We start from the raw sequence: 25238 nt of genomic DNA on the forward strand, positions 1-25238 counted from the left end.
AAGATGAATTTGTTTGATGTGCAATCAGAATCTTAGGTAAGTGGGCAAAGGATGGCTTTTAGAATCAACCCTTTGGGAATATGGTGATGAAGGGAAGTATCTATTTTCTAGAGGAGGTCTATGTGTCATGTGAACACTTGGCTCCAAATGTATGTGGTTGGATGCAGTTGTGTGGCCGTGGAATAATTCTGGACTGAAACTTTGACTGTAGCATGTTTGTATTTTGTTTTTTGTAACACTGGAGTGACGGCATCCCAGCTAGGAACACTTACTTGTCTGAGGGGTTTTAAGACTCCATTAGCAAAAATGGACAGTAAAGTAAAATGTGTAGCAGATGAAGAGGATCGCACAGTTTCTGTTGTTGACCCATCTCCACGGATGACAGGGAGCCACTGGAGGTAAATCAGGTGCCCCAGATGAACAACTTCATAGGACTTCAAGGGTCCTTTTCTGTGACCCTTCAAAGATGTGGTTCCAACAAAGGGACACATTTTTTAATCAAACAGTGCTGTGGTATGAGGCTCATATATTTGTTTAAAATAAATCAGCTTATGTACATTATTTATTAAGATTAAAACCAAACTACTTCGGTTTCATATATAGAAACTAAATTAATAGATCTTGGGTTTTCTTGAAAGATAGGCTTGATTGATTAGGATGCCTTTTTCAACATCTCTGCATAGGGAGCCTCGGGCTAGTATCACATGTATCCAAATATGGAGGATTTTTATATCTTAAATGTATAGACTAATGAGTAACTGAAAAAAGTAAAGCTGGGAAGAGAGTAGCCTGGGTCACCTAAAGACACTCCTGTGCAAAATACCTAAGCTGCCAGAAGGGACACCCCAGGAGGGCAGGGATTTGGGGCAGCTTTATGTACTCGTAAATCCCCAGTACAGTGCCAAGCACTATAGGTGCTCAATAAGTACTTGTTGAATAAAGTGCTGCATAAAATAGAAAATGTCTCTTAAATATGTAGCTGAATTTCCCTCAAAATTTAGGAAAATCTTCAGGGGTTGGAATTGATTTCAGAAGGGAACATCAGAACAGCAGTGTCTGTGGCTTTTAGATAAGCAGATTAGGGGGAGAGTTGCCAGAATTGGGAACCCAGAGGCTTGGGCTTTAATAGCTGCATAGGCAGAGGACACAGAGCCTTGGGCCCAACACAGGCAGAGAGCAATGACCCAGGGCCCCCAAGGGCTGCACACTGTGTAAGCCTCAACTGGAGAGACATCTGCCTGCTGGTAGAGGGAAGCTTGTCTACCAGCATGAAGTCTCCCCCACATAACCATACTGGCAGCCAGCCTCACCAGGATCAGGCTTTGAACTGATGTCACCGGTGGCCTAGGAGTCCCCAAGGAAAGGAGAGTTGATGTTCTGTCGCTGGCTTCTGCAAACACAAACCCCATCTGTAGGCACATCCTAAACCCAGGTTACATACAGGATCACAGCTAACTCCCCAGTGAAGATGAGCTCACAATGCAAAACTGCAAACATACAAGCCAAAAATACGCACCTGGATCAAGAGTCAGCTGATGGCCGACGGCAGGGTTCAACTCCAAGAGAGGTCTTCAGATTCTAGAATATCAGATAGATATTCAAGATACAAAGTAGGTGTGTTCACAACTATGAAAGGCAGGCAAACACGAGAAAAGATTAAATCATTACTGTAAAAGACCACACATAACTAAAAAACAATAAATTAGTTCTCTTAAAAATAAGAAATTAGTCATTGGGATAAATTAGTGTGGAGAAAAATGCCTCTTTTCAGAGAGAACCAGAAGCCTGGCCTAGTAGATATAAAAGTTATAGTAATCATATCTAGTAATGAGAAACTCAAAGAGGCATGAACGTCCTCAGTAGTTCTTGATTTCTTGAAAGAAGGATGAGCTTAAATCTCAAGCTTTCAAAAATGTTACCCAAAAGTTGGCGGATCCCCCGCATCTCTGATTTTCTGTCTCTATCCTTTTTCCCGTAAGCTCTCAGTCATCCCTTGTGCTAAAGGAAGAGATCTGCTTCCCCCCCGCCCGCCCCCCCACCCCCGCCCTGCATTTCCTGTTCTTGGAGCATGAATTTCAGTCCTGACAACCCAGGTCACATCCAGTTAGGACGAGCGAACAGTGTCCTCTGTGAGAAAGAACAGATTAGTTCATCAGAATGAACCAGTAGGATGACACCTATTTTAATTGCAGCAATCCACTCTAGTTCCCAGATTTATGAAGCCCCGTCTTCAAGTAGCATAAACAAGTGGGTAAAACGTCATGTTTCGATTTTAACGATGCCCGAGATTTTTAAATATAACCATTTCCCTTTCTTAAAAAATACACTTAAAACATAATAGCTCCTACTTCTCGATCATTGCCATTTGGACATAAAAGGCACAAAAGACAGGCTTTTACCAATAGGTAGACTTTACCAGTAAAGCGCATAAAAAAGGATTCCTTTAACTATTTTTAACCTAAAATGTAATAGAGCAGATCTTTGCGCAGTTCTTAGGCAACGTATGCAATTCAAAGGATGTTTCTGGTCCCTGAAGGCACCCCGCCCCGCTTATCCCGAGTGCCCAGGGTAGGAGTGCCCAGAGGAAACAAAGGTACTCTCCATGGGGCAGGAAAATCTCCACTAAGCCTATGAGCAAATGAATGTTGCAACCTGGAATGAACTGGGGCAGTGAATCTCAGAGACCAACTCGTGTGAGCTGGCCATGCCACCTCTGGCTCCCTGCTCTCAGCCTGGGTGGTGGGGACCGTGGTGTGGTGGTCCAAGTTCGGGTGACAGGCACCACTACGCACCTGTCTCCCAGGTGGTTGATGAGGGTGGCCGGGGTTGCCTAGCACAGACCACCCCGGAGCCCCGGGCAGGACCTCAGGGGAATTGCCACAGGACTCACTCCACTGCTGCAGCGCCCGTCCGTGCTGTGTCGCTCCATGTGTGTCCCTGGCTTGTGCAGATGTCTGTCCTGCGTCTTCCACTAAACCCCTTCCTTTATCCCACCGATCAGCTCAGGGCCCCCTGTTTTACTTGAACAGAGTGTACCGCTAGAGGAGCTGCAGGGTCAGCTTGCGCAGGCGACCAGACTGCATCAAGAGGAGACAGAGAAATTTACAAACACGATTCGGAAGGTAAATATGTAACCCAATGTCAGCACAACCAGGGCTCTGACTGCGGAGCCCCCTGGAGACAGATGACAGAAGGAATTTGAAAGAGAGCTGTCTGTCCCACTCAGGCTCCTGGACTCCTAGGGAATCATCTAGTTGAGCTGCCCCTCGGACATGTCATAAAGAGAGCTGTCCATCTTTCTCCTCTAAAACATGCTTTTCACTATTTACATTGTGGTCTCGGGAAGTTCTTCCTAACGTCTAACCTACATTTTCCTGCAGCCGTAGCCAGCAAAGGAAAATCAAAGAGGGGCCTTCACGCACCTGGACAGGAAAGTGTGTCCATAACTTTTGTTGTCCCACGGATTTGTAAGCTTTCTCAATGTTAGGTAAATTATTTGATAGGAAATATCAACAACTCACCCTAAACAGTTGTCTTCAGAAAACTGCCGCTAATTGAGCTGCGGCCTTATTAACTCTTCCAGCTTATCTTAGAATAACCTGTTATTGGCTAATTACCCATTATCTGTGAAATCCTTTCCCAGAGTTGCTAGGAGAAGGGATTCACAGATACGGGCACTCATTTCCTAAATAATTTAACCTTTTTTTTTTTCCTTCTGCACCAAAAATCATGTTTGAGAAAGGAGTTTATCCCTGGAGATGCTAATAGCAAAATAGCAGGGTCCCAGGTGTGTCTAGTACTTGGATTCAGGATAAAGGAGTATGTTGAAGACAAGGCTTTAGACCTTGTTTGGAGGGGGTGAGAGGTCATCCAGGCTTGTTTAGAGGGAACAAGGGTTGGTGTTCCCTAACGTATCCCTAACATTCCCTAACGTATCAGAGGGAAGAGGACCAACTCTGGGCCTTGGGATGTGCTTGGAGACATGGAACAGAAAGAAGGTGGCAACCAGGGCAGTGGGGAGGTCAGAGCCAGTCAGAAAGGAACATTTCCAGGAGGCTTCAGATGAGAGGACAAGAGAACATCCCCTCCCAGCGCGGCACCTCCACCAACTAAGACTAGCATCTCTGGCATACCTGCCATGAGCTAGGCGCTCTGCACATCTTGAGTTAGCCGCCGAGGAAGCTGAAGCCTTCCCAGTCAGTCGATGGCTGACATAATACTGCAAGTAAATTGCAAACGCTGGATTTCCAGTATGGTAGGCTTCCCCCCTCCTTGCTCGTCCTGCTTTTGTGCCCACAGGGAAGAGAATCCGCGGGACTCCGAGGACTGCCAACAAAGTGAATTAAATCACCACTATTTTGTGTTCTCTCAGCTTGAAGTGCAAAAAAGATCTGGTATTATGACGGTGGCTGCACAAGTCTCTGTGCAGACCCGGGATCTTCCCAGAGCTGCCTCTCACTCTTCACTGGCGCTAGCACAGCACATGTTGGTGTCGCCCGCGAGCAGCCATAGTCCCATCCCCATGGTTTCTGAGCACCGATCGAGTACTTTAGGAAAATAAGACAAAACAAAACTCAGTGCCTTGGTGTTTGGCCAAGAGGGAGTGTTAAATCGGAAGAGGACAGCTGATAACTACAAGGCTGGCATTCGAACCCTTTTTTTCTTTTTCAGTCTTTGGAACAGAAAGCTTTCATTTAGCTTCTATTGATATTATTCTTGTGCCCTTATCTGTGCAATAAGATTTTATTCACACCACTTGGCTTAGTCATTATCAACATAATCACTGTTTATTGCTTGGAAGAGTGCCTGTACCCATGTTGAAAGCAGAAACTTAGCATAGAAATGGAAAACACTTCTTTTTCAGCAATGCTTTATTTCCCTAAGAGTTACTTGTGGCCAATAGGAATGGGGAGTCCTAAGTGTGGAAGTAGGTTTTCAGCTTGCTTTCCTGTTTGCTCCCCACCATATGCGGCAGAGGACCTTGTGTCAGGGAGAATCCCTGCTCCCCCACCCCCACCCACCCAGCCACCTCGCTCTCCCACTCTCTGTGGGCCTCTCCATCAGCTTGCTGTCTCTTTCTTCTGAGGGTTGTGCACACCAGAAGGCTCAGGAAGCCCAGGGGAAGGGTTACCACTTAACGCCCCCCCCCCCCCTTACAATTGCAGTGTGCCTTTTGCAAGCCCACAAACAGAGGGCAAAGGGAATCTGCACGGGAGCCAGCTGCAAGCCATCCATCTGAGAAACAATTTTCCTAAAGAAGTTTAGAGACCTCCAAAAACACCACGAGAGACTTGACAATGAGAATTGACGATAACATCTTGGTTTGAAATAGTGTTTACTTCGGAGTAAGAAAACCCTTGAGGTTTTCTAAATAGTACGCATCTCAAGGAGTTTCCTGAACTTTGGGGGCTTCTGTGTTTTCCGTGCCAGGTGCAACATGATCAAGATTGAATGACATTTTGCCAAGACTTGGTTTGGTTTGGGTGGCAAATTGGAATAGCTGCTGTCACACTCTTGTCTCTCTCTCCATTCAAGATGGAGGAGGAGCACCTCTATGCCTTGAGATGGAAAGAACTAGAAATGCACAGCCTGGCTTTGCAGAACACCCTCCATGAGCGAACCTGGAGCGACGAGAGGAATCTGATGCAGCAGGAGCTCCGGTCCTTGAAGCAGAACATTTTCCTTTTCTACGTCAAACTCAGGTGGCTGCTAAAGCACTGGCGGCAGGGGAAGCAGATGGAGGAGGAAGGCGAGGATTTCACTGAGGTACCTCCCCCACCCCACCCTCCACAGAGAGTTCATTTTCTTTGTGTCTGTTTTGTTCTTGACCCCCAGGCACTGCTGTCCCTCTATGCCCTACACACAAAGTCACATTCTGTTATTTCAAATGGTTTTTATCAAGCCCAGTCCAGGCACGGGAAATGCAACAGGTTGTCCAGTTATATTAGACCAAGAATTCTGTGCTGTCCCGTGGCCTCGTTTTCAGAGTCCTTGTCTCTAACTCCACTCTGCGGCAAAGTTGTGCGGCCATTTCTTCCCCTGCTGACCTCTGAATTCATGCACGTTGTCACCCTGAAGTCCTGTGCATCTCTCGTCCCGCCTTGCTGGTTTGTCAGACCTAGCTCTGAAACTTTCTCTCTCCTTTCCATTTCAGTTTTTGTTCCTAGATGCTAGAGCCCGTTCTGCCCCTGCAGTTTGGTAAGGGTCCCTGCTAGGCTCCAGATGGGTCAGGGTTTTGCCGCTTCTGAAATGTGCGTATGCTTCCCCCTTATGCCTCCATTCTCAGATTCATCACAGAACCAGAGCAGAGTCATCTGCTTTCTGATTGATTCTGATTGATTCAGTCCAGCTCTGCAGGCTCCTTCAGGCCTTGCCTTCTGGCCACTGCTGCTGGGTGTGTGCTGGGCATCCACACCCCTGGCTCCTTTGTCAGCTGCTTCAAGGCATCATAAATGTTGGTTTCCTTTTAGCTCCCAACGACTTCTCATCTGCTTTTCACTGTATGTAATTTTAAGTCATCCTCTGAAGGGGAAGATACTCTTTCTTCAGGGAGGAAAGAAAGCCTTCCAAAATTAATTCAACCTGCTTCCAAATAGCCTTGACATAGAAAACCATCGTTAAGCAAAGCCTAGAAGTGGTTGTAAAGTTTCCTTCTCCTCTAGCTTATAAAACCATAACCATAATCAATAATAATTAATAAATCATAAAATTTTTCATTATCAAAATAACTTAAAACAGTAAAATTTCTAATCTTTTCTGACCAATTGGGTACCCACGGTGTGGTGTTTAAATGAAGAAGGTGGCCAGTGAGTGAAATGGGCTAAATGAGGATATTCGGGAAAGGGCTGAGAAGTCAAGACTTGATAAGCCATAAAGGGGAGAATTACCCTCAAACAATAAAAACCAGGCTGCACAGCAAAGGATTTGGGTGGAGCTGTGATCATTGTCTCCTGCTGTTTTCAGAGGGAGCATCCAGAGACCTTCCCCAGGCTGGGTGAGCTTGGAGTTCAGGGGGACCCGAAGGGGGATGGCCCAGACCGAGATGACAATGGTCCAGGTTGTGGCTTTTCAATGGGAGAGCATTCTCCACACACCCCTGTGCAGATTGGTGACCACGGATCAAGGCTGCAGCCTGCGCACGGGGAACAGCTCCACAAGCAGGTGGGTGCCGAGGTCCCAGCCCCTCATTCTACCTACATCTGGGAGAGGATAGTCCTAGTCTATGTCTGTGTCATCTTATTTTATATGCTGGTGTTCCAGGGAGCAGAAAACTTTGACTGCCTATGGTTGCCTGTCGCTGTGTTTGTGCTAGAAATCATATCATTAAGACTTTATTTCATTGTCAGCCCATTGGTTCATTTGGCTTCCACGTATAAATAAGGGGCATAGTAGGATCAGATCAATGGGAGGGGCCAGCAAACGTACCTGAGAAGGGGGGGGGGTGAAATGTAGAGTGGTGTGTGGAGGGATCTGTGGCTTTAGAAAGGTTGACCATTCTTCCACGAAAGAGACATTACCGAGTGCAGTGCCCTCCTCATGGCCAGAGAAAGAAGGGACAGGGCTTTTTTGTTGACAGCTGAATGGGCATCGGCAACATCACGAACCTGGTAACATAACGTGTAAGGAGGAAAGAAAACGTATTTTTTTAAAATCCTAAACATGTATGAAGTGTCTTAGGTTCTTTTTGGGCCACTTGAAATAAAAATATTTGGTGACACTTAAAAAATTAAAAGCATATATAGAGATGGGATTTCAGTGTGTAATATGAAAAAATTATTAATGTTGCCAAATGCCACATTTATTAATTATTAAGCAGGCAGCCCCTGCTTAATAAACCAGAAGATACTATTGATGCCACCCAGATTTTTTGCGCTTCTTTACAGAACAGCAGCTGTGGTGGGTTTGGAGTGCTGAGAGCCTAGGAGGTACCCAGTGTTAAAGCTTTCTTGCTCCCAGACTTCCTGGTCTGAGGCTTATCCAATCCTAAGTTGCTTCTTTGAGGGTTCTGCAGGGCAGAGCCTGGGGCCCTAAGACCCTTGGCTCTGGGGTGAGGGGCAGGACCAGGGGGACCCGAAGTGCACAGTGACCCCGGGTGGAGCTGTGGCCCCCCGACCGCAGGCATTTCTGGGCACTCCCTGTGTGCTGGACTCCACAGCTGCAGTTCCTCCCTCAGCCCAGAGCCGCAGAGGGTCGAGTGGGAGAGGTCTGTCATCAGATCTTTGGCTCGGATCCAAATGAGAAAAGTCGTAATGTCTGAGCCCAGGCCTAGGGGATGTGTGTCTTTTCCCCCTGTCTGCTTTCTCTTCGTAGACAAATCAGATTTTCACAACTAAAGAGCTATTTCTCTGCATGCCCATCTGCCCTTCATTTCCCCTGAATAATATGGCTCAAGAACGATGTTATGCTTTCAAATGAATGTTTAATTACACTTCTTAGGAAGTTTGTCATTATGCCAGTGTCCCTGGGGAGATTTTAGCACATGGAATGAGTTTTCCAGCAGTTTATCTAGTTAGAAAATAAAATGCTACTTTGCAAATAATCCTCGAAAACCTACCACTTTTATTATTTTTCAGAGATGTTGTCAGTCCGTTTTATAAAGTATCTGTGATTAACTCAAATAGCATCCGCTGACTGCCACTTAGCCCTAAACCTGTTGTGTCTCAGGTCATGTGCGGTGTTTCCCACCCGTGCGTCCAGATGCTTAGCAAAAGGGAAAAAATGTAACACATCTGGTTTTCTAAACAGTTCTTATGGGAAATGTTACCCTGGGGGTGGAAAATAATGTAAAGTCACTCAGCTGGAACCTCACACTCAGTGTATTTTAACATCATCTCTCTGCCTCCTCCTTCCAAAGCTGATGTTTCTGCTAGTCCCCTCGGAAGTGAAGGTGGGAGCTGTGAGTTTCCACTTTGTACAGTGTGTGGTAGGGGCACCCGGGGGGCCTGCAGGACAGGGCGCCGACGGGCCGAATCCGGGCCCCCTTTCACGGCCCCGTCTGTCTGTAGGAGTTAAGTGCACAATGCCACCCATCCGAGGACAGAAGATTAATGCGATCTACTGTACGACAGCTGGTTGCCTGGGAGTGAACATTCTCAGCTACCAGATTTGCCTGCCCTCTCGTGGCGTGGGTATTAGCTAGGCAGTCTGCAAGAGCAGGAACACGTATCCCAGAGAGCCGCACCCTTTTCAACAACTCTGAGAACCTGCCAAGGTGATAAGCAGAATGGGCAACGTGGCCTACCTCCTGTCCCCAGGCTAAATTTGCCAGTGACACAATTTCCCAGGCCTTGGTCTCTTCACTTTGTGTCATAGTGAACATTCTCACAGTTGAACACAGTAGATGTCAAAATGTATCATTGTCCAAAGAGGTAAAAAAAAAAAAAAAAAAATGTATGTGTATCAAGTCAACCTTGAGAATAGTTCATAAAAAGTTACCAGGTTGGAAAATGTTTGGCTGTGTGAATGGTCCCCGTTGACTGATTTTTAGTTCCAGGACTAGTGATCTAGTGGCAGCGACCCGGTTGTCCTCGAGAACAGAAAGCACTTTCCATTTGCCTGGCCTTTTGGAAGAACTGGAAAATATGCAAGAGCTTATTGTATCACTCTCACTGAGCTCCAGCACGCTGGCCACAATGTTAAGCTTTTGAGACCTAAGGCTACTCCTGCATTTTATGCTTACTGGTAGTTCCCAAAATCAAGATTTTTAATGCAAGGTGACTAACAGTGCCAGCATTATGGCCCTGTGGTTCCACTAGCTAATTGTCTGTGAATTGGATTAATTTATTCGAAGAGAAGTTACTTTTTCATCCAGGGATGGGACATAATACTCTTTATTAAAGCATCTAAGTGTAAGTGTATAGAACCTAATTTGGGGTGCCTGGGTGGCTCAGTCGTTAAGTGTCTTCAGCTCGGGTCATGGTCCTGGGGTCCTGGGATCGAGCCCCGCATCGGGCTCCCTGCTCAGCGGGAAGCCTGCTTCTCCCTCTCCCACTCCCCCTGCTTGTGTTCCCTCTCTCGCTGTATCTCTCTGTCAAATAAATAAAATCTTTAAAAAAATAAAATAAATAAAATTCAGAGCAAGAGCTAATGAAATTATGTTTCATGTTAGTCTTCAACTACAGCTGGTCACTTAAGAGTCTCCCTCAGGACCCAGTTTTAGGACCGAGTAGAATCTATTCCCCTGGACCTTTGTCACTCACTAGTCCAGGACTCGTCTGGGGCTTAGGGCCTTCAGAAGCCACCCTCAGTAGAAGTCAGCCTCTCTCCTGTAGACAGAGTGCCTTTGGCTCCCTGGGCCTCCCAGACATGGACTCACATTGGTGCCCACCTTTCTGCTTTGCCCAAGATGCAGAAACTTCCAGAAAGAGCACCTCTGCCAGACAAGGCCTGTGTGTCAGAAACTGTGATCTGCTCTTCCTTTTTTTTTTTTTTAAATAAGGAAGCTCTCCTCTTGAGCCTGGATCACTTCTACCTTCTATTTTGTATGTACCGTGATTCATTTTTCAGATTCTGCAACTTTATAACCTCACCTAGGAGACATGCAACTCTCTCTAGAAGGAACCAGACCAGAGCTTATGATTATGAAACATTTTATATTGGCTGTGTGTTTCTGCTTATTCCTGGTACTGTGTAAATAGCAGGGGCACAGGAGTGAAGAGGCACAAGTACTAGAGGATACTCAGGAAAGGACTCTTTCAGCCCCTGCCCCACCTCCCAGTGTCAGCCACGGTCAGCAGTAAACCCTAAACCTCTGCTCATAAATGATTTCTTTCCATCTGGCCACTTGATTTTCATCACACCTGCCCTGGTTTCCTTGAAGCCTTTGGCTGATAACCCGCATTATAACTTACTAAATATATGTCCCGCACTTCTTTCACAAGCCCACATTTATGCTTGGGAAGCTCTCTGAAAATTACAGTGACCTGCCCCGAGAAGCCCTCATGGCCTGGATCACCTGGCATGTTCCCAGCCAAAGGACAGATGATTTTTGTACATAAATGAATCTCTCATCTCTGTAACCCTCCACCAGGGATTTTCATGGCCAGTCTTCAGTGACTCATTCTATCTGTGGGAGGATGGTAGTTTTAGAAAACAATCTTAAAATTAATCTGAATGGAACAATGAAAGTAAGAATGACAAATGGCTTATTTATTAAAATGTTGCTGGATGTGTAAATGTATCCTTTCAGTCTGATCTCACAGTAAAGGACTTGTCTTGGAACTCTTGCTGGTAGAGGAGTTACTTTATTGAATAGGATGTGAGGTCCCCCTCTTTGTAAGTATGAAATAGGAATTCTGCCTGTGTTGGGGGCAGCTACCATGGCGTTCTGGAACTCCCTGCCTATGTCTGCTAGCCTAGATGAATAGGAAGTAGAGACCATCTGGCATTCTGTGGGTCAGCCCATAGCAGCGGGTCAGTATATCTGTCCCAACTTTAGATTAAACCCATCTCCAAAATTAATGGCTCTGAGACAAAGTGGTTGACGGTAGTTTAGCTCCTTCACAGAATTATGAAACACATTATCTTAGAAATCTTAGGCAAGAATGATTTTATCAAATAGCTGGCATTGCATCACAAATATCTTGGTGTGTTCTCTTTCCCAGAAACTTCCTTTTTTACTTTCTACTAGTAATATTTATTGTGTATTTGGGTAGCAGTCTTATTGGCTGAAGCCCAGCCTTGAACCTGTTATAAAGTTTACCACTTTATAGCACAGTCAAGCCCCTGATCCCAATTTTGGAATTATTGTAAGCCTTGCCCAAGAGAGATGAACATGGAAGGGCTGAAAAGGAAGTGGTGGGGCCATTTTATCCTGCCTCTTTGCAAGAAAACCAACCAGCTGATCTTGGAAAGGTTGAAAAAAATGGTCTTGTTAATTAAAATCGACCTATACTTAACATCTATAAACTAAAAGGTTGCATAATTGGGCCCCTGGCACAGAAGTTTCAGAAAGTTCTGTATCCAAGAAGACTTTCACCCAAAGACCTCTAAATGGCCCAGAGAATCTTGATTCCATTCTTAATTAGGGTCCTCTTTTTACCCCAAACATTGCCCAGCAAGGGCCCCCACAGGGAGGAAACATAAGACAAGTAACTTTTTAGGCATTCTTTTAGGATGGCTCACTAGTAGTATTTCTGTTGATCTGGGGGATGGAATTTGTTTCCAGAGATGAGGTGGCTTCTCTTAGGCAAAATTTAAAACAAACAAACAAACCTGGGTAGAGGATAATGTCAAATTTAGATATGTTGGCTGGGTTTGTCCAGCCTTGGGGGGGACAGACCCGGAGTGCAGTCTGTGCTCTGCACTTCCTAGCAGGGAGAGCCTGCTCCAGTTCCTCCTCTGTCACACGGTGGGGCATGATGGTATGCACCTAGGATTGATGTGAGATGCCAATGAGATCCTGCAGGTGGGCGATCGGCATACCTGACCTAGCACGCCCTCTGTCAGAGACAATTCGTATTACTTTTCATTACTGGGTTTTTTGTACCTGAAGAAGTTTAGAAACATCCTGCGCATCTGGGTCTTCAGAAGTTTTTATTTGGACATCAGTTCTCGGTGTTGTACACCAATGGCAGAGAGCTAGGCTGACTTCTTGCCATGTCACATGCTGCTCCTGGGTGATTATCATAACAAGTACCAATAACATCCATTCCGTGGACTCTCTTGCTCCCTTTGGCCACCTTCATGCCAGAGCAATTTTTGAACTCATTCCGTGATGATGAATATTATACTTGTATAATAGCACATTATAATGATTACACTGACCCAAATGTGCATGAAAATGTTAAGGCTTAATTTTATTTAATCTGATATTTGCTAATGCCAGAAAGTACTTATTTCCAGAGGAACCAGAATTTCAGTCTGCAGAAGGACTGTTCTGTGAATTCCTGCTTCCGAGGACCACAAATTCTGGTCCTAATGTTATCAGAGCCAATTTGTGTGGGGTTAAGAACCCCACAGGCTGACAATATTCACAAAGTGGGGTTTGTAGGGAAGTATCGATTATATACAAGAATTGATTACATGGTTTTCTGCTTTTTCTTCACTGAGAATTTGATGACTACTCAGAGACTAGATCAAAATCAGTCTCATTACTTTATGCTTTAAATACTTTGACTTAAAAAGTAGTGATTTTTAAGTTTAAAATCCAAAGATGAAAATAGCGTATGAATCTATTTAAAATATAGTTTTTTTCAAATAAATTCTGTACTCAAAAGATGTATATTTCTGAAGAGATTATTGCGATACTTCTTCTCACTCACCTGCACTTACATAAATTTTAAATACTTTTGGTGTAGAGTTGAAAGAAACTGTTCTGCATTTATTACAGTTGTACACATATCCTGAGCACCTCTTTGAGTGTAGTGGTAATTTACTTATATTTTTGGTTGGAAGGAACATGTAGCATTTTTAGAAGGTTCTCTAGCTGCTGAATCTTTCAAACGTTAACTGGATTGTACTCTTACTGGCTTTAGTCTCAGAGCTATTAAAGTAAAAATTGGTAGTCAAGGGGAGAAAAACCAAAGAGCTATAAATGTTAACAAATAGGTTTTTCTACCCCATCGAAAGTCTACCGCATCTAATATTAGAACTCCAGACAATTTACAGGGAAAACTGGGGTGTTGTCAATAATAAATCTGCTCATATTGAGGAGTTTCTCTTTTCTAATTCAGCTTTATTTAAATCCAACCATATAGATAGCCAAAGTATCTTAAATTCTTCCCAAATGTGGCTGTCCATTTTCATCTCTGCGCATGTGTGTTTAGGGGATTAACGAGATGGTTTTAGAAGCATGACAGACTCTCCACGTGGTAGAGGAGAGCTGGGGGCACTGTCCTGCTGCCCTTGGCACGAGAAGCTTATCAAGCGGGGGGGCAGTCTCTCTGAGAGTAAGGGGCTCTGTGTCCCCAAAGTCGAGACAGTCTGACTCCAGCAGGACTGAGAGAGCTTTGATTCTACCTGCCTCGTAAATGCGCCAAGCAAGATGGCCCTGAGACCAGTCTGGGAGCTCGTGATGCACTTTTAGTGTTTTCTGTTGGAGCTCGTGGCGCTTTTATTATCCAGGTATCATAACTGATTCAGTATTTAATTCACTTGGACAGGCCTTTCTGATATAATGCCCATGCTGAAACGTACAAAGATAGCAGTCATGGTTTTGAAATGTGCTTTCAAAGAGCAGGATGAGTTTTAGAAAATAAAATATCTTTTAGGTGTAAGCAGATTAGTGATAAAAATTCCTTTTTCATTTATCTGACCTGTTTTGCATACTTCACACGAGCTGAACATTGTGTGGGCCACTGGAAACATGGGAGTGGGTCGAGTTTATCTGTGCCCCGTGCACCATGGGGCGGTCAGGGGAGGCACAGGAGAACAAGTAGGTGCTGGTTATTGCAGCTGAAAGGAGGGGCACAGTGATTCCGTCTCAGAGGACCATGAGGAGGCTCTCGTGAACAAGTTAAGCGTTTACATTTGACTTGGATTAAAGCTCAAATGCCCTCTCCCCCGTGGCCATACTTATCCATCCAAGTCAGAGTATGACCACCCTATGTTTATAAGAGACACAGAGCCTTTATTTACTCTCTTCTGGTTCAATGACTGGTACTAAAATGACAGCATAGATAGGTGAGTGTTTATATCTTGCCAGATCTGCATCCCCAACCGTAGCTGTGGATGTCTGAAATCACACGGAGCTTCCTTGCAGCCCTGGCTTCTGGGCTCCCTGTGGCCTCCTGCAGTTTCCTCCTTTCTGCTTCTGGGCCCGGAGCACCAGCCCTGAGCGCCAGCCCCCTCCTGTTCCACCAGGCCCTTAGCAGTCCCAGCTCCGGGAGCCTGATGGCTGGCAGCGTAGGGACCCCCTGGCTCTGTCCCACTAACTGCAGACTTTCCACCTGTTCTGTACCCATTGCAATGGCACCTCGGACACAACGCAGCACCACCTTGACGCCATGACCTAAAGAATACCCTTACATGAGGGGGCAGAACCAACTCCATGTTTGCTCCCGCAGGTGGTGGAAAACCAGCAGCTGTTCGGGGCGCTCAAAAGCCTGCTGGAGGACCTGCGCGCCGAGCTGCGGGAGGACGAGCATGCACGGCGGCGGCTGCAGCAGCAATACGCCAGCGACAAGGCCACCTGGGACGTGGAGTGGGCCGCGCTCAAGTGCCGCCTGGAACAGGTACCTGCCCGTGGGCTCTCCGCCGCTCCAGCTCTGTGGGGCCTCTGCCATCTGGGCCAGGTGGGGAGAAGGCACAGTTCCTCAGATCCACGGTGATTTTTGTCCAAAGAGCTAGGGCTCCGAGGGGAAAGCCAGGAACAGCTGCCTGCTCTCTTTCTCTCCTTAAAATTCCCAGCCTCGGGGCGCCTGGGTGGCTCAGCTGGCTAAGCATCTGACTCTTGATCTCAGCCCAAGTCTTGATCTCGGGGTTGTGAGTTCAAGCCCCGTGTTGGGCTTCATGTTGGGCGTGGAGCCTCCTTAAAAAAAAAAAAAAAAAAATTCCCAGCCTTTCCAAGGCACCTTCTTCTCCCTCCTATTCCCTCTCCCAAGTATGAAACACAGTCTCCACTGAGCACCTTTTGACAGTAGCATTTGTTTTTCCATTCTGCGTTGAACAAGGCTGTATTTATCCCCATCAAAGGATGGCCAGCCATGAAGTGGTGATCAGAACGCACTGACATAGTTCAGACAGGCGCAAAGAAAATGCAGATTGTGGCTTAGTTATCTTTGGAAAAGGAAAACATGTGCATTCCCTTTAGATTTCTCCCAATGCTGAAAAGAGCTTGTAGACCTTCCACGATGTGCCCTGGAAATCTGATTAGTTTCCATGTCCTATTTCCCCTGGAGGAAACAGAGGCCCAGAGGAAGTGGCTGGTCTCGGATCATGGAGCCTTTAGTGCTTAAGTAGAGAGAACGAGGTCTTGCCTCCACCCTCCCAACCGAGCTGAGCCTCCTCGGAGATTTTAGACCATGGCCATGGCTGGTAAGGTCAGACGTAGCCAGAAACGTTCTTTTCTAAGTGTTTTCTCCCTGGAAACCCTTAAAAGCAATATCACCTCCTGCCCTGAGTCTGCTTGCTCAGATTGTTTCTCCACGTTTCTTTCAACCCCTTGATCATGATGGGAGGAAAAGTCTGTGCATCTTGGATAATCTACTTTCTAAGCCCTATTTTGAGGCAAATCTTAAAGTAATTAAAATTTTATATGAATTGGCTAGGTCATGAAAGAAAAAAAAGTTGCCCAGAAAGGAGACATCTTCCAAATGGCTTTGATAAAAGTTGAAAGAGCCTGTCATGTCAAAAGAAAACAACCCCCTGGTACCCACAAGTTCAGCTGCATGGCCAGCTGGCCCAGGGGAGCAGTGAATTCAGGCTCACAGCCCCCGGGAGAGCAGAGACACTGCCTTCTCCACAGAGGAAGCAGCAAAGCAGAGCAAAACCAAAGCATCAGGCCGGGCTGGTGGAGCTGCTGACCCAGTTCTGAATCCTGCCTACTTGCCTGGTAGGAGATTCTTATGAGATGCCCTGTTTCTCTTAGTGCACAGCCTGAAGAGACAGCAGTGGAGGCAAAATGAGTAAGATCTCTCTGGTGAGCTGCCTTTAAAACTATTTTAAAATATGTTTATGGGGGAGAAAGCTAAATATTTTCAAAGATGTAAGTGTAGCTGAAGAAAGGAGGCCTAATCTTTGATATGAGCCAATTTCAAAATATTTCATCTTTGTTTTAGAGAAACCTGGTAGCCACCCACACACATGCTACACAGAAAGCCTCAGGGAGAATCACTAGACACGAAGAAATAAAATTAAGACTTCAGACTTAGAAGCCAGGTGGTAATGGGTAAAGATTCATCTTCCACCCAAATCATTTTAAGAAGTTTCTGAAACAGTTGCAGCCCAGGAAGCAATGAATGTGGGCTAAAGCTAGTTTATTTATAATACTCGCATCTTTACTCTTCTTCTACTTAAAAGCAAGACATGTGAATTCTACCAAAAGTTAAGTATTTTATCTCAGTGGAGGCCATGTTGTGTTTATGGTCAAATCTGTGATTCCTTCAATTAACTCCCAAGTCAGGCCTTGTTCTAGATGCCAAGGATCCAGCAACAGAGAGGACATTTTTTGTAGGGGCTCTCAGTGCATTGGGAGACCCAGACAAGGGCTGTAATTTATAATAGAGTGATAAGTGCCCCGCCAGGCCTATATACACAGTGCTGTCAGGAAATAGGGGTGTGCAGGCCATACACCTCAGCCTGAGTGTTCAGGGAGGGGTTGTTTGTGAAAGTCCTGCTTAGAATGAGTCTCAGAAGATGAATAGGAATAGGTACAAGGAAAAGGAGAGAAAGGATGTTTCAGACAAAAAAAGCATCATGAAAAAAAAGAGTAAGTATATCTGAGGAGTTGGACCCGGTCAGGTATGAGGGAAAAGAAGAATGTGCAGAAGATTGAAACATTAATCCTGATTTTATCATGGAAGTGAAGCATTTTGATTTACATTTGTAAAAGATTATTCTGGCTTTGAGGAAGAGAATGGATTAGAAGTCACTGGAATTGAATGGAGTAACATGGTCCATAGGTAAAAATCCAGAGGTCTGCTGAACTAGAATAGGAAAAAGATGCATCTTTATGTTCACTGCTCTTTCACTAAAATCGATCATGTTCTGCAGCAACAGTGTGCTCCCAGCTCCCTCCTCCCATCCTCTGCTCTTGTTGCCACAGCTTACTTCTATAAACACACAATACATTGCAACTGGTTTTGCTTCAGCCACTCAATAATACTTTAAAGCAATTAAAAATAGGGAAAAGTGAGCTTTTACTTGTATTTCTTATGTCATTTCCAGCATTCATTTTTTGTGTAGATCACAGTATCTCTTAGTATCCTAATCCTTCTGCCTGAAAACTTCCATCATTTCTTGAAGTACAGGTCTGCTGGCAAAGATTTTTTTTTTTTTAATTTGTTGAAAAAGCCTTTTTTCCCTTTACTTTTGAAAACATAGAAGTCTTATCGAGGTGGACATTTTCCTTCCCTCAGCCCTTTAAGGATGCCACTCCATCGTCCCTGACTTGCATAGTTTCAGAGGAGAGGTGTGCTGTCATTCATGTCTATGTGTCCTGGGTCTGTCTGCCTCCAAGGTTTCCTGTTTGGTTTTCAGCAGTTTAACTATGATATGTCTATATGGAAAATTTTTTGCTCATTTGTTTGTTTTGGCATTTAATCTCAGGGATGTTTAATGGATATTTATTGTAGACTGGTAGGTCCCACTGATGCTCCATCCCTCGTTTCTGTGTGGGGGCTGAGGATTTGGGGACAGACATGGACCTGCCCTCAAGGAGCTCAATAGAAGGGGAGGCAAGATATGGTGGTAACTGAGTCAGGAAGTGAAGCTGAGAAACAGACCACAGGAAGCTAAGTGGACTCACTGCTTTACATTTTATGTGACTCTCTATGTCAAATGTTCATAATTAGGACTTTAAAAATGAGAATTGTTTTTTTTTTTTCCCATGGGATTGGTCAAATCTTGGCTTAAACAGTTTCCAGGGATAGTATGCAAGTGTGCTGTGATTTTCTTCACCTGTTGATATAAGATTTGCCAGGGGTTAAGGTCTACGTCTTTCCTCCTTGCCAGCTGGAAGAGAAGACTGAGAAGAACTTGGGAGAAGCAGGTGCTTCCACTGACAGCAAAGGAGCATTCAAGAAGGAGAGGGAGACGCACCAGAAGCTCCTCGCCGACAGTCACAGCCTGGTCATGGACCTGCGCTGGCAGATCCATCACAGCGAGAAGAACTGGAACCGGGAGAAGGTGGAAATTCTTGACCGGCTGGACAGAGACCGGCAGGAGTGGGAACAGCAGAAGAAGGAGCTGTTGTGCAGAATAGAGCAGGTAAGGGAGCACCCCAGCACCAGCGAACAGGGAAGAGAATATGGACAAGTAAACTGACCTGGAGATCAGAGCACTTAGAGAAAAAAAAAAAAAAAAAAAAAAAAAAAAAAATATATATATATATATATATCAGGCTAATGTTTCATGGGCTTCCAGAGGAAGAAGAAAAAAATCATAGAATTCTAGCATTGGAGACCCAGACTCAGCCCTTACATTACACAGATCTTTTCAATGCAGAGTCTGTAGGTAACTTCTTGTGTGTGTATATACGTGTGGTATGTCTGTGGTCAGGGCTGGGCGGGGGGGGGGGGGGGGGGGGGGCGCTAATATTCTGAAGGAATTTAAAGACTAAACTTGAAACATGAGGTTATTTCAGGTCTTATAAGGTGTGATTCCTGCCAAAAAGCAAACTACCTTTTAAGTTTGTCCCTAAAGATGTGGTCACAGTGGCTGCTCCAGCTTGAGTGGGATTGCTGCCCATTAGTAAAGAGATTGCTCAGTTACGTTGGAAATCAGGCTGTTTGTACCTGCTGTGGATATTGCTGACCTGTGATTAGGGAGGACCATATCAGGGGAGGGAGCTGGTAGCTCATCCTCTTTAGCTAAACAAACAATTCAAACACCCAGATGAATTCAGGGGGAGAAGGGGAGTTGTTTTTCTACCTCCCAGAGAATCATTCTCTGCATTGTGTCAGCTTAAGACAGTTTGCGTAGTTGTGGTCATGCCTGAGTGATGCACAAATTAAATTTTCACATTAAACTGATAAAGTTTTGGAATTCTTCTCTGGCTGGATTTTTACATAGCATATATGTTTTTTATTTATTTTTTTTATTTCAGCCTGTCACACTTAAAAATTTATGAGGCCTCAAGGTAGTGTATTAATAAGAAAATGAGTTCAGGAAAAATAACCTTATTACTCTACTACAAATACCCATACTGCCTGCATTTATGTGGGAGCCTTTTGAAAAATGTGCTGTATCATCCCCAGTTGTGATACCTGTGTTACACTGGTGCAATGGCCAAAGTTAGTTTCTGCATGCTGTTGGGGAGGGAGAGAAGGTAAAGGAACTTAAAAAAGCCAGGAGCCCCTGGCTCAGAAACTGTTGAGTTGAGAAGGCACACTTCAGATAGAATGGTGCAGAAGTTCTTCCTAGATTTGATTACTCACTCACACAACTGAGTCACACCATATTGGTATTTGATGTGGCTCATTTCAAAATTCCCCAAAGTCAATCAAAAGAAAGGTGGCCACTTCCTGCTTGGCCTAGAAATGCATCATTTGAGAAGAATCTTCTATATTAGATCCCCTATGTGCCTGTGCTCTCCTGAACAGATCAGTGGTTAGGTGTAAATTGCAGGGGCAAAAATAGCACGTATTCTCGCAAAGTGGTCACAGATTTATCATATCCAGCTTCGGTTAACCAGTGTTTCAGAAACTCCAGGCACCTTATTACCAGGGAGGTTCCTTCTTGGCCTTCCATCCAAGAGCACTCACCCTGTCTCTCCTGTGGCACAGCAAGGCCATCACAATCCCTGCCACAGCCCTTCTGGGTCCCCTTTGCCTGTTAGCTGTGGGCTCTTTGGTCTTGTCATAGCTCCTTTCTGGAAGTCACAGCTTGGATATAATTTAAGCAAGTCTTTTAGGGTTTCACTTTTGGGAATGAGGAATTCCTAGTAAAGGAAAAAGTAGTAGGACATCTGATGATAGTCAACTTCTGAGGAGTTAATGACCAGGGGAGGAGCAGTCACCCCATTTTAAGACTGTATTTTGAAGGGTAAAATTGGGCATGTGCTGAATGAACCCAATTTCCGATTCAGGTCAGTCCTCCGAGTCAGGACTAGAGCAGTTCTACCGAGCTGACGGCCTCAGAACTTGAGTCCTCAAGGTTAACATCTCTGAGCATAATGGATTCGAAACACGTGGGTTCCAGGCGTTCATCTGTTCCTGAAATCTGTGCGGTGGATCCCACAGGCTTCGCACAGTGATCTCACTGCTGTTTTTAGGAGAAGATTTACTGCCAGTGAATGATGCTTCAGATATGCAGTTGTGGCTTTCAAAAATAAACCCAGCCTTTTCCCCCAAATAGTCAGCATTTTAAAAGAAGATTTTATAAATCTTGTACCCAACCCCAAAAATTAGCAGCAGTTATAGTCATTCTCTGCAAAAGAGGAAATTAACCAAAGTGTGTGTATGTGTGTGTGTGTGTGTGTGTGTGTGTGTGTGGATTTCGTTTATCGTTCATTTAATTTTTAGCTCCACATTCCATAGAAAAACAAGGAATACAGGTGAACATTCTTCATAATATATGCTCTTGATATTTAACTACTTGGTGAGCCATGTAACCTTGACTTTGATAACCTAATACAGTTGGTGAAGGAAGTAACACTAAATCCATTTTCCACTTTTAGAACACATGCTTCATCCTTGTCCAGTGTCATTAAATTCCTACATAATTTCTGCACCACATGAGGCATTTTATATGACAGATGACTGTGGGAATGTGGTTAAGGTCACATAACACATGTCATCTATCTTATCAGCATCCCTTGTCCCAGTCCAGATTTGATTGGGTGATAGTTAACTTTTATGGAATCACACTACATTTCTCCGTAGAATTAAGTTCCCAGTTAGCATGCAGATGATACAGGACTCGCCACTGTACTGAAGACCTAAAGGAAAGACCATGTGTCATTCCAGTCTCCTTCCAGTAATTTCCTTAAATCAGCTGCCTCTACAACCTGAAAGGCCATTCTTTTAAAACCCGATCACAAAGTGACCTTTTTTCTTTTGACCAGTTCAGGTAAGGTGACACTGTGGAGGGTTTATTGTTTCCTGTATTATTTGAAATGGAAGTCTTTTCAGTTTTCCATGTGCATTAAAAGTTGTTCTACTGCAGGATTCAAAGTACAGTGGGTGCTGATGGCTGGTTTGAAATGACTCTCCTAAGAAACCCTATCCTTTTAAGGACCCATTATTCTATTACAACATCCCAGAGGCATCTTAGCACCAGATACCTCCAGCTAAACCCATTCCAGTTCATTTTTAGGAAACCTAACACTGACCAGCTTTAGTGCGCATTGCTCTTGGCTGCCTGTGTTTATTTTTGAATACCCACTGTGCTGAGTTAGAATGTGCTCGTTCAGAGCCCTCCTACTTAGTCATTCTTTCCTCCTCTTCACACACACCCTCGGTGCACATTTACAGCTCCAAGTGTGATTCTTGCATTTTAATTCCTTGCCCAAAATAGCTTAGAGATGATCATGTGTTAGAACTAAATTGTGCTGACATGCATTAGATAAACATAATAAAAAGTTTTCCCTTTTTGTTGTTTTTTGTTTGTGTGTTAAAGAAAACATTTAGCATCTTTAAGGGAACTGAGAAGAACTGTGCCTTGGGGCAGAGGGGCAGGTAGAGATCAGAGGGGCTGAGCTGAAACCGGGAGTGATTGGCTTGTTCTTAATTCAACTGTGACCCTGCCTCAGATTCTAACATTTAAGCTCTGGCTGCTTGAATCTCCATCTTTCTCAGAAAATGAAGATAATCCACTGTCTCAGAAATGACTAAAAATGAATAAAAGTCCTTCATCTCCATTATTTTACGTGGCTTGGTTCCTGATGATGCGCAGGCCACAAACTTACCTCCAGCTCCTGGACGAAGGCTTCAACTGGGACACAGAGGTGTAGTTTGTGAAAGATGCTTGGTTAAAAATAAATTAATGCTTCCAGGGGAGTTGTAGAACTTCCTGGCGCCATCTCAGCACTTGAGGACTGAACACCTTTCTTCTTTGACAAATCCAGATGTTACTTTCACCCTTCAGATAACTTTCTTAGCCAAGAAGGCAGCCGCCATGGTGGTTGAGTGTGTGAGCATGTCATCCAGTAAAGACCCCAGTGGAGATATGTAGGTGGAACTCTCCTCAGCCCTCCGCTGTGCTTTCTGTGCATGTTTCGAAAAGAAGGCAGTGAGGAAAGCTCTGGAGAGTCCAGGGGGAAGTGGTCCATTACAGCTTCTCCAGGGAGTGAGCATCCACCCTACACGCCATTTCCCTGCCTGTCCCTGTGATTTCACATTGGCTCCCTTCCTAAGTGGCTCCACATGGTTCGTTCTAGTGCCATAAATCAGCAAGGCATGTATCAGTGCACCCAGACCCCAGGGAGGTCAGTGCTGGTCTCACTGATGAACAGTGAGCCCTGCTGGGCTCACCTTGCTGGTAGCCCCTGCGCTCCTCCCCTCCACAGCGGGCAGCTGTGCGGTCCCCACATCACAGATCAGGACCCTGAGCTGGGGATCGCTGGGGACTTCACTCCTGCCAGCAAACCAGCAAGCTATAGGACAGTGGGCCCAACTCAGACCTTCCTCACTCTAGGGGCACCTGCGTGTTCCCCACTATTGCTTCCTGCATTTCCTAAGTCAGGCAAAAAAGGTATGGCTCTAAAGTATGTGGCTTTTCCTTTTTCAATCAGTCCAGATCTTTCATTAACTTGATAGCTAAGTTGTAATCCTCTCAAGCAAAGTTAGAAGTTGTTTTTGACATTCAGTGGTTACAACCCAATTCGATCACTTGGGTTAATAGACGGGACCTGTACCAAATGATTTGGGTATAATAGTGTTAGAATGAGGAAACTCTGCTAGTCAGGAAAATCAAATTCGCCCTCAGAAGTTTGCTATCACTGATGGTTTTCCAGTGAGTGTGCCTTAAGTTCTGAAGGTATAAAAAATAGTTCTAAATACGTCATTTAACAATGTTCAGTTTTTAAAAAATAAATGTATAATTTCCCATGAACAGTACTCCAAGTTATATACAGTAATATATATATATATTCTCATCAGAAGGAGTTGGCTCATGTGTGTCGTTAATGCACATTTTCCAGTCTGGATAAAATTGTGATTTTTTTTTTTTTAATAAAAACATCTGTAATGTGTTACTTTTGAAATTAAGGTCAGAACTTGAAGAACATTTACTTCTCCCAGTCTTTCCTATGGACCCAAATGTAGTTCCAAATTGTGGAGAAGCAGCAGTCTTAGGGAGAGCAACTGACAGAAGAGTGAGACTAATTGTTTTCATTTTTTAAAAACCCTCAAGTTGCAGAAAGAAAACAGTCCCCGGAGAAGTGGCAGTTTCCTCTGTGATCAAAAGGAAGGCAACATCCGCCCCTTTGCCCACCCAGGAAGTCCCCGAATGCCCCGTCCCTTGGAGATGTGGCCCTGCGCAGACACTGACTCCACCCCGTTTGATGACCGGCCACTGTCTAAGCTGAAGGAATCGGACAGATGTTCAGCACGGGAAAACCTCTACTTGGACGCCTTGTCTCTAGATGATGAGCCAGAGGAGCCTCCGGCCCGAGGGCCCCAGCGGGAGTTCAGGAACTGCCTCCCCCAGGTCAGCCTGGGATTTGGGGTCCAGTTAACTGCTGCAGGACCAAGGGGTTGTCAGGAACCTGGCCACCTGGCCAGCAGGCTCGGGCTTTGCAAATCACAGCCTCTGGGTTGAGTAAGCATGAAACCTTCACAGTGCCAAGAGCTTTGCTTGGTGGTCCCGACCCCAAACTCCTAGCATGCGCTGCATTCAATTTCACTTGGCCAACATGTCTCAGGTTTGGAGATGTAGGACTGTGTCCTGTGTAAACAAAAGGTCTCACCCATGAGCGGGTCCAGTGGAACCCACAGGAGGAGAGAATTCATTCTGGGACGTATAGGTCTGCAACCTCTCTTTAAATCACAGCAGCCTTCTGATTCTAAACAACTTACTGGTAACAAAAAAAATCTGTTCTAAAGCAAGTACCTCACCCTGGGAAATAATAAGTGTCACTAAACAATGACATGCTATAAATTCTTATTCTGTGCAAAGGGGGAAAAATCCAACACTTTGAAGCTGTGCGTAAATTAGATCAGCAAAGCGGTGAGCTAAACTCTGGGCTGAGATTTCCACGGCACAATGTCAGGTTTTTCTGATTATGCCCTTTCAACAACTGGGTTTTAAAACCTGGTTGGATTTTAGGAATCATTACCTGTGAGTCAGTTTGACAGTTGCTGAACCTGTCACTTAACCTGTCCAAAGACAGACTTTGAAGAGTTCGTGTCAAGTAGTGTTGAAATGTGGGGCAGCTAGATTTCAGTGAGGTGTCTCTGAGGTCAAGTCCCTTCTCACCAGTATGTAGCCAGGTGGCATGACATCACCAGGATGGTGCCCTGTTTGACCCTTTGGCAACTCCCATGGTGCAGTTGCATAGCAGAGAGGAAGGAGCCCATCCTGGCCCGGGTCCACCGTGACGGGGCCGTACTGAGCTGCGCAGAGCAGAAGTTGTGGTCAGTCCACCTCTGATTCCACATGGCAGAGCTCACCACTGAGAAAGTGCTCAAGCCTAAGGC

At 45.0% G+C, this 25238-nt stretch overlaps 1 protein-coding gene across 8 annotated transcripts in view; it reads left to right on the forward strand.

Moving 5' to 3' along the window:
• MTCL1 (microtubule crosslinking factor 1) overlaps positions 1 to 25238 on the forward strand; it is a 121316-nt gene that overhangs the window by 83424 nt on the left and 12654 nt on the right. For 6 of the 8 annotated variants that reach the window (XM_064577906.1, XM_064577910.1, XM_064577907.1 and 3 more), the window contains 6 exons: positions 3030 to 3122; positions 5536 to 5766; positions 6964 to 7161; positions 15006 to 15173; positions 18613 to 18867; positions 23953 to 24249. In XM_064577906.1, the coding sequence (XP_064433976.1) occupies positions 3030 to 3122; positions 5536 to 5766; positions 6964 to 7161; positions 15006 to 15173; positions 18613 to 18867; positions 23953 to 24249 (1242 nt within the window). The remainder of the gene's footprint in view (positions 1 to 3029; positions 3123 to 5535; positions 5767 to 6963; positions 7162 to 15005; positions 15174 to 18612; positions 18868 to 23952; positions 24250 to 25238) is intronic. The other 2 variants (XM_064577909.1, XM_045887032.2) reach the window with 1 other exon arrangement.

Source organism: Mirounga angustirostris, unplaced genomic scaffold (genome assembly GCF_029215605.1).
Source record: "Mirounga angustirostris isolate CCGP_5_RB_7025 unplaced genomic scaffold, mMirAng1.0.hap1 SCAF_14, whole genome shotgun sequence".
NCBI classification, from domain to species: domain Eukaryota; kingdom Metazoa; phylum Chordata; class Mammalia; order Carnivora; family Phocidae; genus Mirounga; species Mirounga angustirostris.